General features: G+C 37.6%; 1 protein-coding gene and 1 long non-coding RNA gene across 15 annotated transcripts in view; one reads left to right on the forward strand and one right to left on the reverse strand.

Annotated features, from left to right (window-relative positions):
- LOC309625730 overlaps positions 1-8363 on the reverse strand; it is a 47079-nt gene extending 38716 nt beyond the window's left edge. The window contains exon 1 of the long non-coding RNA XR_014242713.1: positions 7205-8363. This is a non-coding gene — a long non-coding RNA (uncharacterized lncRNA). The remainder of the gene's footprint in view (positions 1-7204) is intronic.
- MLLT10 (MLLT10 histone lysine methyltransferase DOT1L cofactor) overlaps positions 1-13505 on the forward strand; it is a 251930-nt gene that overhangs the window by 42796 nt on the left and 195629 nt on the right. For 13 of the 14 annotated variants that reach the window (XR_014242616.1, XR_014242617.1, XM_082385304.1 and 10 more), the window contains one exon: positions 8371-8425. The exons of the other annotated variant lie outside the window; for it this stretch is intronic. Coding sequence is in view for 9 of the 13 variants with exons in the window: in XM_082385304.1 (XP_082241430.1) it covers positions 8371-8425 (55 nt within the window). In the remaining 4 variants the exon portion in view is untranslated. The remainder of the gene's footprint in view (positions 1-8370; positions 8426-13505) is intronic. 14 annotated transcript variants of the gene reach the window in all.

Raw genomic sequence — 13505 nt, forward strand, 5'->3', positions numbered from 1 at the left:
TTGATGCCTGCGTTATGAAGATGGAAAGTAGTTGCATGCTTTCTTACTATACTACATGATGTAAAAAAGAAGGAACCACCTTATATAACTTCCGCTTGTTTGGACTGTTTCAATTAAAACGTTTCCCCCCCCTTTGTTAAAATGTGAGATCTTGGAATCCAAAAAATAAAACAAATGAATGTATATAACAAAACAGAGGGACTTCCCTGGTAGTCCAATGGCTAAGACTCTGCACTCCCAATGCACGGGGCCTGGTTCGATCCCTAGTCAGGGAATTAGAAGTCACATGCCACAACTAAAGATCCCGCATGCCTCAGTGAAGGTCCTGAAGAAGCCCGCACACTGCAACAAAGATCTTGCGTGCCACAACTAAGACCCAACGCAGCCAAATAAATAAATAAATAAATAGTGAAATAATATAGAAACAAACAAAACAGAAACAGACTCACAGATACCAAGAACAAGCAAGTGTTTACCAGTGGGGAAGGAAGGAGTGGGGGAGGGGCAAGGCAGGGGATTAAGAGATACAAACTACTATGTATAAAATAGAAAAAAAAATGTAAGATCTTTAATGTGTGCTTTTTTTTTTTTTTTTTGTCTCCTTATAATCTGTGTACCCTCTTACAAGATTTACTTGTGCATTTTAACAGTACCTCTCACTTATTAAATAAGAATGCATCTGTGGAATTTTAATAGTAACATGTTTAGCTGCAAGCCTGCCCTGTGAAACTTTTCAGGTTGGATTAGTTTACTGTAGGGTCTGGAATCTCTGTTGTCCAGAACCTGATTCTTTTTTCCTGAGCTTAGGGTATAGCCTCTAATTATAAATTAATCTTCTTTTCCTGTAATTATTTCTTTCTCTCAAGTCTTCTATATATCTATTTTTACCTTTAGTAAAAGACTAAAGGTAAAGACATAGTAATAGTATTTTACTTATTAGCATGTAGTTTTCTTTTAGAATTTTCTTCTCTGCATTTTATAACTCATTTAAAATCTTTGTGAATATAGCATTAGTTCCCTCATTGTTATATAGTTGGACTTACAATAAAAACTTTATAGTCATAAACAGTGATATAAAATATTTCTGTACACATATCTTTTCATGTCTTGAAATTAAAGTGTAAGTGATATAAAAGTAACACATTGTACTTAATAATTGCCATTTCTATCATATTTCCTTTGGTTCTCTAGAAGTGAAGTAATTAGTATTTTTCTTTTTTTATAATGAATGATACTATTGTCTTTATTGTAAATTTCATATAGTGCATTGATTATCACAGAATGCTTTCATTGATTTAAAAAATATTTTTTAAAAATTTATTTATTTGGCTGCATCGGGTCTTAGTTGTGGCACACAGGATCTTTGTTGCGGTGCGCGGGCTTCTGTCTAGTTTTGGCGTGCAGGCTTCTTTCTAGTTGTGGTGTGTAAGCTCCAGAGTGTGCGGGCTCGGTAGTTGTGGCGCATGGGCTTAGTTGCCCTGTGGCATGTGGGATCTTAGTTCCTTGACCAGGGATCGAACCCGCGTCCTCTGCATTGGAAGGCGAATTCTTAACCACTGGACCACCAGGGAACTCCTATTTGTAGACTTTTTAATGATGGCCATTCTGACCAGTGTGAGGTGATACCTCATTGTAGTTTTGATTTGCATTTCTCTAATAATTAGTGATATTGAGCATCTTTTCATGTGCCTGTTGGCCATCTGCATTTCCTCTTTGGAAAAATGTTCAGTTCTTCTGCCCCCTTTTTTTTTTTTAATTCATTTATTTTTGGCTGCATTGGGTCTTTGTTGCTGTGCGCGAGCTTTTTCTAGTTGTGGCGAGTGGGAGTGACTCTTCATTGCAGTGTGCGGGCTTCTCATTGTGGTGGCTTCTTTTGTTGTGCAGCACAGGCTGTAGGCACATGGGCTTCAGTAGTTGTGGCATGAGGGCTCGGTAGTTGTGGTTTGCGGGCTCTAGAGTGCAGGCTTAGTAGTTGTGGCGCACGGGCTTAGTTGCTCTGCGGCATGTGGGATCTTCTGGGACCAGGGCTCGAACCCGTGTCCCCTGCATTGGCAGGCAGATTCCTATCCACTGTGCCACCAGGGAAGTCCCCTTCTGCCCATTTTTCAATTGGGTGGTTTTTTGATGTTGAGTTGCATGAGCTGTTTATATATGTTGGGTATTAACCCCTTATCAGTCACATCGTTTGCAAATATTTCTCCCATTCAGCAGGTTGTCTTTTGTTTTGTTTATGGTTTCCTTTGATGTGCAAAAGCTTTTAAGTTTAATTAGGTCTTATTTGTTTATTTTTGCTTTTGTTTCCTTTGTTTTAGAACACAGATTAAAAAAAAATTGGTGTGATTTATGTCAAAGAATGTTCTGCCTGTTTTACTCTAGGAATTTTATAGTATCTTGCCTTAAATATAGGTCTTTAATCCATTTTGAGTTTATTTTTGTATATGGTGTTAGAGAATGTTCTAATTTTATTCTTTTATATGTAGCTGTCCCGTGTTACCAACACCTTTTATTGAAGAGACTGTCTTTTCTCCATTGTGTATTCTTGCCTCCTTTGTCATAGATTGACTATAGATATGTGGGTTTATTTCTGGGCTCTCTATTCTGTTCCACTGACCTATGTGTCTTTTTTTTTTTTTTTTTTTGCCAGTACCGTACTGTTTTGTAGCTTCGTAGTACAGTCTGAAGTCAGGGAGTGGGATTCCTCCAGCTCTGTTCTTCTTTCTCAAGATTATTTTGTCTATTTGGGGTCTTTTATGTTTCCATAGAAATTAAAAAATCATCTGTTCTAGTTCTGTGAAAAATGCCATTACTCATTTGGTAGGGATTTCATTGAGCCTGTAGATTGCCTTGGGTAGTATGGTCATTTTAACAATATTAATTCTTCCAATCCAAGAACATCTTTCCATCTGATTGTGTCATCTTCAGTTTCTTTCATCGGTGTCTTATAGTTTTCTGAGTACAGGTCTTTTACCTCCTAGGTATTTTATTCTTTTTGATGCAGTGGTAAATGGAATTGTTTCCTTAATTTCTCTTTTTGATAGTTTGTTGTTAGTGTATAGAAATGTAACAGATATCTGTATATTAGTTTTTTTTTTTTGGCTGCATTGGGTCTTTATTGCTGTGCGTGGGCTTTCTCTAGTTACGGCTAGTAGGGGCTACTCTTTGTTGTGGTGAGCAGGCTTCTCATTGCGGTGGCTTCTCTTGTTGCAGAGCACAGGCTCTAGGTGCACAGGCTTCAGTAGTTGTAGCTCATGGGCTCTAGGGCACAGGCTCAGTAGTTGTGGCATACAGGCTCAGTAGTTGTGGCACATGGGCTTAGTTGCTCTGCAGCATGTGGGATCTTCCCGGACCAGGACTCGAACCCTTGTCCCCTGCATTGGCAGGTGGATTCTTAACCACTACGCTACCAGGCAAGTCCTGTATATTAGTTTTGTTCCCTGCAACTTTCCTGAATTTCATTGATGAGCTCTAGTAGTTTTCTGGTAACGTCTTCAGGATTTTCTTTTTTTTAAAAAATTAATTTATTTTATTTATTTATTTTTGGCTGTGTTGGGTCTTCGTTGCTGTGCACGGGCTTTCTATAGTTGCGGCGAGCGTGGGCTATTCTTTGTTGTTTCGGTGGCTTCTCTTGTTGTGGAGCACGGGCACTAGTCGTGCGGGATCCAGTAGTTGTGGCATGTGGGCTCAGTAGTTATGGCTCGTGGGGTCTAGAGCACAGGCTGAGTAGTTGTGGCTCACGGGCCTAGTTGCTCCGCGTCATGTGGGATCTTCCCGGACCAGGGCTCGAACCCGTGTCCCCTGCATCGCCAGGCGGATTCTTAACCACTGTGCCACCAGGGAAGCCCTTCAGGATTTTCTATGTGGAGTATCATGCCATCTTCAAACAGTGACATTTTTACTTCTTTTCTAATTTGCATTCCTTTTTTTTCTTTTTTTGTTTTTTTCTTTGACTGCTGTGGTTAGAACTTAGAAAACAATGTTGAATAGCGAAATTGGGAATCCTTATTTTATTCCTGATCTTAGAGGAAATGTTTTCAGCTTTTCATCATTGAGTATGATGTTAGCTGTGGGTTTTTCATATATGGCCTTTATTATGTATAGGTAGGTTTCCTTTCTGCTCACTTTCTGGGGAGCATAAATGGACGTTGAACTTTATCAAAAGCTTTTTCTCCATATATTGAAATGATGGTATGATTTTTATTCTTCAATTTGTTAATGTGTTATATAACACATTGATTAATTTGTGGATATTGAAAAACTCTTGCATCCCTTGGATAAATCCCACTTGATCATGGTGTATAATTCTTTTAATGTATTGTTGGATATGGTTTGCTACTATTTTGTTGAGGATTTTTGTATCTATGTTCATCAGTGATAATGGCCTGCAATTTTTTTGTGTGTGATATCTTTGTCTGGTTTTGGTATCAGGGTGATGGTGCCCTCATAGAATGACTTTGGAAGTGTTCCTTCCTCTGCTGTGTTTTGGAATAGTTTAAGAAGGATAGGTGTTAACTCTTCTTTAAATATTTGAATGTTTGGTAGAATTCACCTGTGAAGCCATCTGGTCCTAGACTTCTGTTTGTTGGGAGCTTTTATTTTTTATGTATTTTAATTTTTTTTTTTTGTTTTGGCTGCACTGCATAGCTTGCGGGATCTTAGTTCCCTGACCAGGGATCGAACCCAGGCCCTTAGCAGTGAAAGTGCAGAGTCCTAACCACTGGACCGCCAGGGAATTTCCTGTTGGGAGTTTTTAAGTTACTGATTCAATTTCAGTACTTGGTCTGTTCATATTTTCTACTTCTTCCTGCTTCAGTCTTGGGAGACTGTACCTTTCTAAGAATTTGTCCATCTCTTCTAGGTTTTCCATTTTAGTTGTGTATAGTTGCTAGTAGTAGTAGTAGTTTATGATTCTTTGTATTTCTGTCCTGTCAGTTGTAACTTTTTTCATTTCTCATTTTATTGATTTGAGCCCTCTCCCTTTTTTCTTTTTTCTTTTTGATTTTTTTTGGCCACACGCCACGGCATGCGGAACTTCCCTGAACAGGGATTGAACCTCTGCCTCCTGCAGTGGAGGTCTTAACCACTGGACCACCAGGGAAGTCCTCCCTTTTTTTCTTGATGAGTTTGGCTAAAGGTTTATCACTTTTGTTTATCTTTTCAAAGAACCAGCTTAGTTTTATTGATCTTTTCTATTGTTTTCTCCATTTCTATTTCATTTATTTTTGCTCTGATCCTTATGATTTCTTTCCTTCTACTAATGTTGGGTTTTGTTTGTTCTTCTTTCTCTAGTTGCTTTAGATGTAAAGTTAGGTTGTTTATTTGAGATTTTTTTGTTTCCTGAGGTACAAGCTTGTATTGCTGTAAACTTCCCTTTTTTGCAACTGCTTTTGCTGCATCCCATACGTTTTGGATCATCCTGTGTTTTTTTTTTTTTTCTTTTTTGACCACATCACGTGGCTTGCGGGATCTCAGTTCCTTGTCCATGGATTGAACCTGGACCATGACAGTGAAAGCCCGGAATCCTAACCACTAGGCCACCAGGGAACTCTCTGGATCATCATGTTTTTGTTTTCATTTGTCTCTTGGTATTTTTTTTTTTAATTTGCACTTTATTTATTTACTTATTTATTTACTTATTTTTGTGGCTGTGTTGGGTCTTCGTTGCTGCGCGTGGGCTTTCTCTAGTTGTGGCGAGTGGGGGCTACTCTTCGTTGCGGTGCGTGGGCTTCTCTTGGGGTGGCTTCTCTTTGTTGCGGAACACGGGCTCTAGGCACGCGGGCTTCTGTAGTTGTGGCACGCAGCCTCAGTAGTTGTGGCCTGTGGGCTCTAGAGCGCAAGCTCAGTAGTTGTGGCGCATGGGCTTAATTGCTCCGCAGCATGTGGGATCTTACTGGTCCAGGGCTCGAACCCATGTCCCCTGCATTGGCAGGTGGATTCTTAACCACTGCGCCACCAGGGAAGTCCCATGTCTCTTGGTATTTTTTAATTTTCTCTTTTGATTTCACTAGTGATCCATTGGTTGTTTAGTAGCGTATTGTTTAGCCTCCACATGTTTGTGTTTTTCATAGTTTTTTTCTTGTAGTTGATTTCCAATCTCATAGTGTTGTAAAAGATGCTTGATATGATTTCAGTTTTCTTAAAATTTACTGAGGCTTGTTTTGTGGCCTAGTATGTACGTGATCTATCCTGGAGAATATTGCATGTGCGCTTGAAAAGAATGTGTATTCTGCTGCTTTCGGATGGAGTGCTCATATATATAGATATACATATATCTCTCTATATATCAGTTAAGTGCATCTGCTGTAATGTGTCATTTTAGGCCAGTGTTTACTTAGTGTTTTTCTGTCTGGATGATCTGGCCGTTGATATAAGTGGGGAGTTGAAAATCCCTTACCCTTATTGTATTACTGTCAATTTCTCATTTTATGTTCATTAGTATTTGAATTGTATATTTAGGTGTTCGTATGTTGGGTACGTATACGTTTACAATTGTTATATCCTCTTTTTGGACTGATCCCATGATCATTATGTAGTGTTCTTTGTCTCTCGTAACAGTCTTTATTTTAAAGTCTGTTTTGTCTGATACTGGTATTGCTGCTCCAGCTTTCTTTTGATTTTTCCATTTGCATGGAATACCTTTTCTACCCCCTCACTTTGAGTACGTGTGTGTCTCTAGATCTGAAGTGAGTCTGTTGTAGGCAGCATATATGTGGGTCTTGTTTCTGTATCCATTCAGCCAGACCATGTCTTTTGGTTGGAGCATTTAGTCCATTTACATTTAAGGTAATTATCGATATGTATGTTCTTATTGCCATTTTGTTGTTTTGGATTTGTTTTTGTAGGTCTTTTTTTCCCCATTCTTCTTCTTCTCTTGTTTTCTTCTCATTATTTGATGACTATCTTTTGGGTTATGATTGGATTTCTTTTTCTTTTTTATGTGTATATCTATCATAGATTTTTGGCTTGCAGTTACCATGAGGATTTGTTATAGCAGTCTATATATATATACGGGATTGTTTTAAGTTGCTGATCTCTTAATTTCAAATGCATTTAAAAAACCCTGCATCTGTATTCTCCTCCCCTCATGATTACTGTTTTTTTTTTTTAAATTAATTAATTTATTGTTGGCTGCATTGGGTCTTCATTGCTGCGTGCAGGCTTTCTCTCTAGCTGTGGCGAGTGGGGGCTACTCTTCGTTGCAGTTCACGGGCTTCTCATTGTGGTGGCTCCTCTTGTTGCAGAGCATGGGCTCTAGGCACGCGGGCTTCAGTAGTTGTGGCTCGCGGGCTCTAGAGTGCAGAGTCAGTAGTTGTGGCGCACGGGTTTAGTTGCTCTGCGGCATGTGGGATCTTCCCAGACCAGGGCTCGAACCCGTGTCCCCTGCATTGGCAGGTGGATTCTTAGCCACTGCGCCACCAAGGAAGCCCATGATTACTGTTTTTGATATCATAGTTTACATCTAATTGTTTTGTGTATCCCTTAACTGCTCATCGTGGATGTGGATGATTTTTACTACTGTTGTCCTTTAACCTCCCTACCAGCTTATTGCGTGCTTATTCACTATTTTATTTTAATTTTCTGCTCGTATTTTCCTTTGTAACTCATTTATATTGCTATATTATATGCTTCAAACCTCTTTGGAGAGTAAGGTAGGGTACAAATAATAAGTAATCATATATGATTTCTAGGAATGTAGTCTTCATAGTAAGACAGTGCCACTGAAACTCTTTATTATTTTTACAGTTATTTCAGTACTCTTGTCAGTAGTGAAAAGAAATGGCAATACTGGCTTGGTGTTTATTTCTGGTTTTAAATTGTGGGAATGGTAGAGAGGGATCCATAATAATTCTGAGTATCATTGTGCTGTGAATGAAAAGAGTAACTAGAATAATTAGAGCAGTTCTTTCCTTCCAAAGGCAGGTCAGCACATGTGAGATCATGCCTTCCTACTTGAATCAAAATTCTGAATTTGAGTTTGGCTCTTTATTTCAGGAGAAACCAGATCCCAACTGAGTATGTAATAATCCTGGTTGATTCTACTCAGAAAGCAAAGGAGTAGAGGCAAAGGTTAAAAACTGTGCCCCAATCCTATGTTGAGAGAATCTTTTTATTTTTATTAATGTAATATTAGAAAAAAAATTGTGGCAGGAATTTAAATGTTAAGTAAAATTACTTTTTAGAAGTTGTTGTGTGGTACTCTGAGGAAGATCAGATGTCAAGGAGAATTACTTTGTGAGGATCTTTCTGATAACACTCTTGGTGGCAACTAGTACAAATGCCACTACCATATTTTTAATAGTTTTGAAGTTACAGGGAAGATGTTATACTTTGGTAATCTGAAAAATCTCTTTGTTCCCCCCCCTCCTTTAATAGAGATGTGAACTGTGTCCTCATAAGGATGGAGCTTTAAAAAGAACAGATAATGGCGGTAAGTGCAGAGAATTCTCTTGAACATTTTCTCTTGAAAATTTTCTTGAACACTGGAGTGCAGATGTATTTTAAAATATCTGGTAGTTCATATTATATCAAAGTGTTTGCTGCTTAAATATTTTTAACAGTACTGGATGTAATTCATGAATTTTTAAAAATTGAAACATAACTTTTCTACTTTCTGGACAAACTTAAGTTTTATTTTGTTTTGGTGCAGAATGATCCACATACTTCTAATTAAAATCTTGATTTTTTTTTTTAAATGGATACAGTTTCTTATATTACTGTTGGGAAAAGCCACTTTTTTTTTTTTCTTTGTTAGAGATAAAAATCTGTTTTAGATTCTTTTTCTCCTGTTTTGTGTATTGCTAGACAAATGATGTTTCTAATGCGTGTTAATTTTAACACCCTGTGGATCCTTGTTGCTTGAATATAAACAAATTCTGACTTCTCTTAAATTTTAGTGTGCTTTCATAAGACCCCTTTTGTATTTCTAATTTTCATTTCCATTTTTAGTTACCTTTCTTAGAGAAATCCATGTTTCTTTATAGCTCAGTACCATTCTTAAATGTGTAGACATCAATTTATTAAACTGTGGCATTTTATGAAAATTAAGCAACTGATGAGGAAACTCAAAATAGTAGAGATAAAACTAGTACTATTAGTATATACTTACATTTTGGGAAGCCAGCTCTAAAGTATTTTTGGCATAGAATAGTTTCATGGCATGAGTAAAAAAAAAAGGGGAAAATACAGTGTTTTTGGCTAGCACTATATAGATATATATAAATATTTAAATCTAATGTTTAGACTATAAGTCACATTATCCAAAATTTTATATATTAAAAATCCTCGCTCCCACTCCTGATTCACCATTATCTGCACAGTTTCTCAGTACAGTTTCTGCCACCAACATAGTTGCTGTTACTACGTTTTTGGATACACAAATAAATATGAGGAAACAAAAATTCTCTGCAATTTTATACAAATGGATGAATATTATATATACTCTCTTGCATCTTAAGTTTTTCCCTGAACAGTTTATCTATTATCAGTATAGAGCTTTCTTTATTATCGTATGTTATGTAATCAGCTGCCTGTTTCTAATCTTTTGCTTTTATGACTAATGCTTGTATATATGTCATTTTGCTTCTATGCAAAGACATCTGTAGGATTTTATTAATTCCCAGCAGTGGAACTGTTAGGTCAAAGAGATTTTACAATTAGTTTTGGTAGATATTCCCAAATTATTCTCTTTAGTGGTGGTACCAATTTGTGTTCCCAGCAGCACACATCTTTTGTAATCCAGTAGATGAAAGTTGGTGTCTCAAACCATGCATTTTGCGTTTCTCTTATTATGAGTGAATCTGAATATCTTTTCATGTTTTTAAGAGCAGTTCAACTGGTATTGTCCCATCTGTGATCTGTTCTTTTTCTGTTTGGTTGTTGATTTTTTCCTTTTTGATTTGTTGAAGCTTTCATAGGAGTACCTCATATATTAGGCTTTTGTGATGAGTTGGACTAGTTTTGGCCCTGTTGTTGATCTTGCTCATGTGGCTTTTTCTCATGCAGAAAATTTTGATTTTTATTTAGGTGAATTTCTTAATCTTGTCTTTCTTGGTTTCTGTGTTTTGAACCATTAGTTAAGGCTTTCCCTACTTCAGAGTTATAAAGGAATTCTTTCATGGTTTTCCTTTAGCTTTTTTTTTTTATCTTGGCCGCAACACATGGCATGTAGGATTGTTCCCCAACCAGCGAGTGAACCTGTGCCCCCTGCAGTGGAAATGCAGAGTCCTAACCACTGGACCACCAGGGAACTCCCTCCTCTAGTATTTCTTTTTTTTTTTAGTAAATTTATTTATTTTATTTTATTTATTTATTTTTGGCTATGTTGGGTCTTTGTTGCTGCACGCGGGCTTTCTCTAGTTGTAGCTAGCAGGGGCTACTCTGTTGCGGTGCGCGTGCTTCTCGTTGGGGTGGCTTCTCTTGTTGCTGAGCAGGGACTCTAGGAGCGCGGGCTTCAGTAGTTGTGGCACAGAGGCTCAGTAGTTGTGGCTCGCAGGCTCTAGAACGCAGGCTCAGTAGTTGCGGCGCATGGGCTTAGTTGCTCTATGGCACATGGGATCTTCTTGGACCAGGGCTTGAACCTGTGTCCCCTGCATTGGCAGGTGGATTCTTAACCACTACGTCACCAGGGAAGCCCCTCCCTCCTTTATTATTTTTATAGTTTCTTTCTTTCTTTTCTTTCTTTTTTTTTTTTAACAGTTTAATGTTTGATACATTTGGAATGTATCCAGCTAATACAATGTGAGGTATGGTTCCAGCTTCATTTTTTCCTAGATGATAAAATGCTACCATTTGTCCCATCTCCATTTATTGAACAGTTCATTTTTTCATATTGATTTGCAATGCCATCTTTCTCATACTCTAAATTTGATGTGTATTTTAAAAATTCTGACTAAATTGTGTTCCAAAATTATTTTGGAGCCTGGTATGCATTTTATTATAGAAATGCCAATTGTATTTCCAGACTGGTTAACAAAACCTCACAGTGTACCTGATGTATATAGTATCAATGATGCTGTTCTTTAATATCTAGTACCCATTTTTCATACCAGAAAATATGTTCCAAATTTTAGTTTTTCTGGTGATCAGGATTAGGAATTTTTCAATTTAACTGTTACTTTTCTTCAATGTCAATCACTCCATAGTTCTCAGTTGTTGAAGGTAAGTGTTTTAACATAGATTGATGTGTGAAAGGTGGGTTATTATAGGCAAAGGGAGAAGTAAATGATAAAAGACACAGGTATATCAGGGATTTGCATTGTAAAGTTTGAATAGTAGCCCTTCTGAGAGGTGGAGCTGATGGTATAGGCAAGATTTTCTTTCTTTTCCCTTTCCCCTGCTCATCCTTTTCCTTCCTTCCTCCCCTCCCCTTGCCTTGGCTTGCCTTCCCTCCCTCCTTCCCCACCTTCCCCTTCCCTCTTTCTTCTCCGCCCCTGCTCCACCCTTTCATACTAAGGACTTGATCCTGTTGATTATGGGGAGCCACTGAAACTGAGGTATAACATATGAGTTTTCTGTTTTAGAAAGATCACTCTGACAGCATTGTGGTAAATGGATTGGAAGGATATGAGACCAGACCAACTATAAAAAAGAAAGGCGAAGCTGGATGATAAGTGCATTTAACATACTTAAAACCAGCTATATGGCCTAGCGGGTGGGGGGAGATAGAAAAAAAATAAATTATGGAGGTAATTCAGTCTGCCATTTTACTCACTGAGCTCTAGGCAAACCTATATGGAAATCCCTTGTGAATTATTGTAAAGCTTTCCCAACCATCGCTGACAAAGACATGAAGTATACTATTATTGAGGGGGCCAGGCAAGAGGTGATGTCGGCTTACTTATATTCTTGAAGAGGAAGTTTTAAAATGAGTTGAGGATCATTGATAGATACTATCTGACAGCACAGTTAGAAGAACTTGAATAAAGCAGGGTTGTGTATTCAAAATGATGTACAGTGTCTTGCACTTTCTCTATTGGGATTTTAAGGGGTTTTTCAGGGATAGTTTTGATTATACATACTTTTTTGGGTTTTATACTCTGATGTTAGAATGTACACTCCACAGAGATAAGACTCTGCTTTATTGTAGCAAGTCCAAGGGAGAGATACTGAGGAACTGTTTGAGACAGAAGTAGGAGGAGGGATAAAAATGAGGGAATGGACATCAGAGATACTAAAGTGGTAAATTTTTACAGGTATATTAAAAAAATGCTTTTATTATTGAAAAATTTCAAGCATACATACAAGTAGAGAGTATCCCTACCTTGGTACCTAGCTTTAACAGTGACCAAGTCATGGCCAGCTGTTTCTTCTAAACCCTTCGCTACCCCAGTCTTCTGATTATTTTGAATTATGTGAGCATTTCTAGTTTACGTGTATATTTTAAAAATGCACAATATATTATCACACCTAAAATAATTGACAAGGATTTCCTAAACCCATCAAATATCTAGTCATTGTTCAGAATTTCCTGATTGTCTCCTGTTTTCTTCTATAGTTGTTGAATCAGGATCCCATAAGGTCCATAAGCTGGATCCAAATAAGGTGCATACATTGCAGTAGCTTGGTATGTCTCTTAGGTCTCTCTGTAATCTCCTTTGTCTTCTTTCCCCCTTTGTCAGTTTACTTATGGAAAAAATCTGGGTCATTTGTCCTGTAGAGTTTGTACACAGCAGACTTTGTTGATTAATCTTAGATGGTGTGTGTGTGTGTGTGTGTGTGTGTGTGTGTGTGTGTGTGTGTGTGTGTGTGTGTGTGTGTGTGTGTTAACATGTCACTTTGTTCCATGTATTTTCTGTACATTAGTAGTTAGATATATTCAGAGACTTGATCATAATCAGTTTATTGTGGGGACAGTCAAGAATACTTCATAGATAGTGTTGTATATTTCCTTCAAGAGGCATATGATAATTGTTTTGTGTATGTGTGTGTGTGTGTTAACAGCTGTTGATCAGTGTCTAGATCCATTTTCAGGTTCAGCAACGTTGCAGTCTGTATTAGTACTTCATTCCTCCTTATGGCTGACTGATATCCCATTGTATATATACAGGCCACATTTTATCTATCCTTTCATTTGTTGAAAGACATTTGGGTTGTTTCTATCTCTTTGCTGTTGTGAATAGTGCTGCTGTGAACACTGGTATAGATGTTAGAACATTGGTATTTTGGGGGGTATATACTACTAGTGGCGTTGATGGGTCATATGGTGCTTCTGTATTTAACTTTTCAAGGAACTACCAAACTGTTTTTCATAGTGGCTGCACCATTTTTACATTCCCACAAGCAGTGTATGAGGGATCCATTTCCTTCGCATTATCACCAACACTTAATATTTTCTGAATTTTTAGAATTATAGCTATCCTAGTGGATATGAAGTGGTACCTCATTGTGGTTTTGATTTGCATTTCTCTGATCATGAATGATGTTGAGCACTTTTTCATGTGCTTGTTGGCCATTTGTAAATCTTCTTTGGAAAAATACCTGTTCATGTTCTTTTTTTTTTTTGGCTGTGC

Source organism: Balaenoptera borealis, assembly GCF_965194805.1.
Source record: "Balaenoptera borealis genome assembly, chromosome: 3".
In the NCBI taxonomy this organism is placed as follows: domain Eukaryota; kingdom Metazoa; phylum Chordata; class Mammalia; order Artiodactyla; family Balaenopteridae; genus Balaenoptera; species Balaenoptera borealis.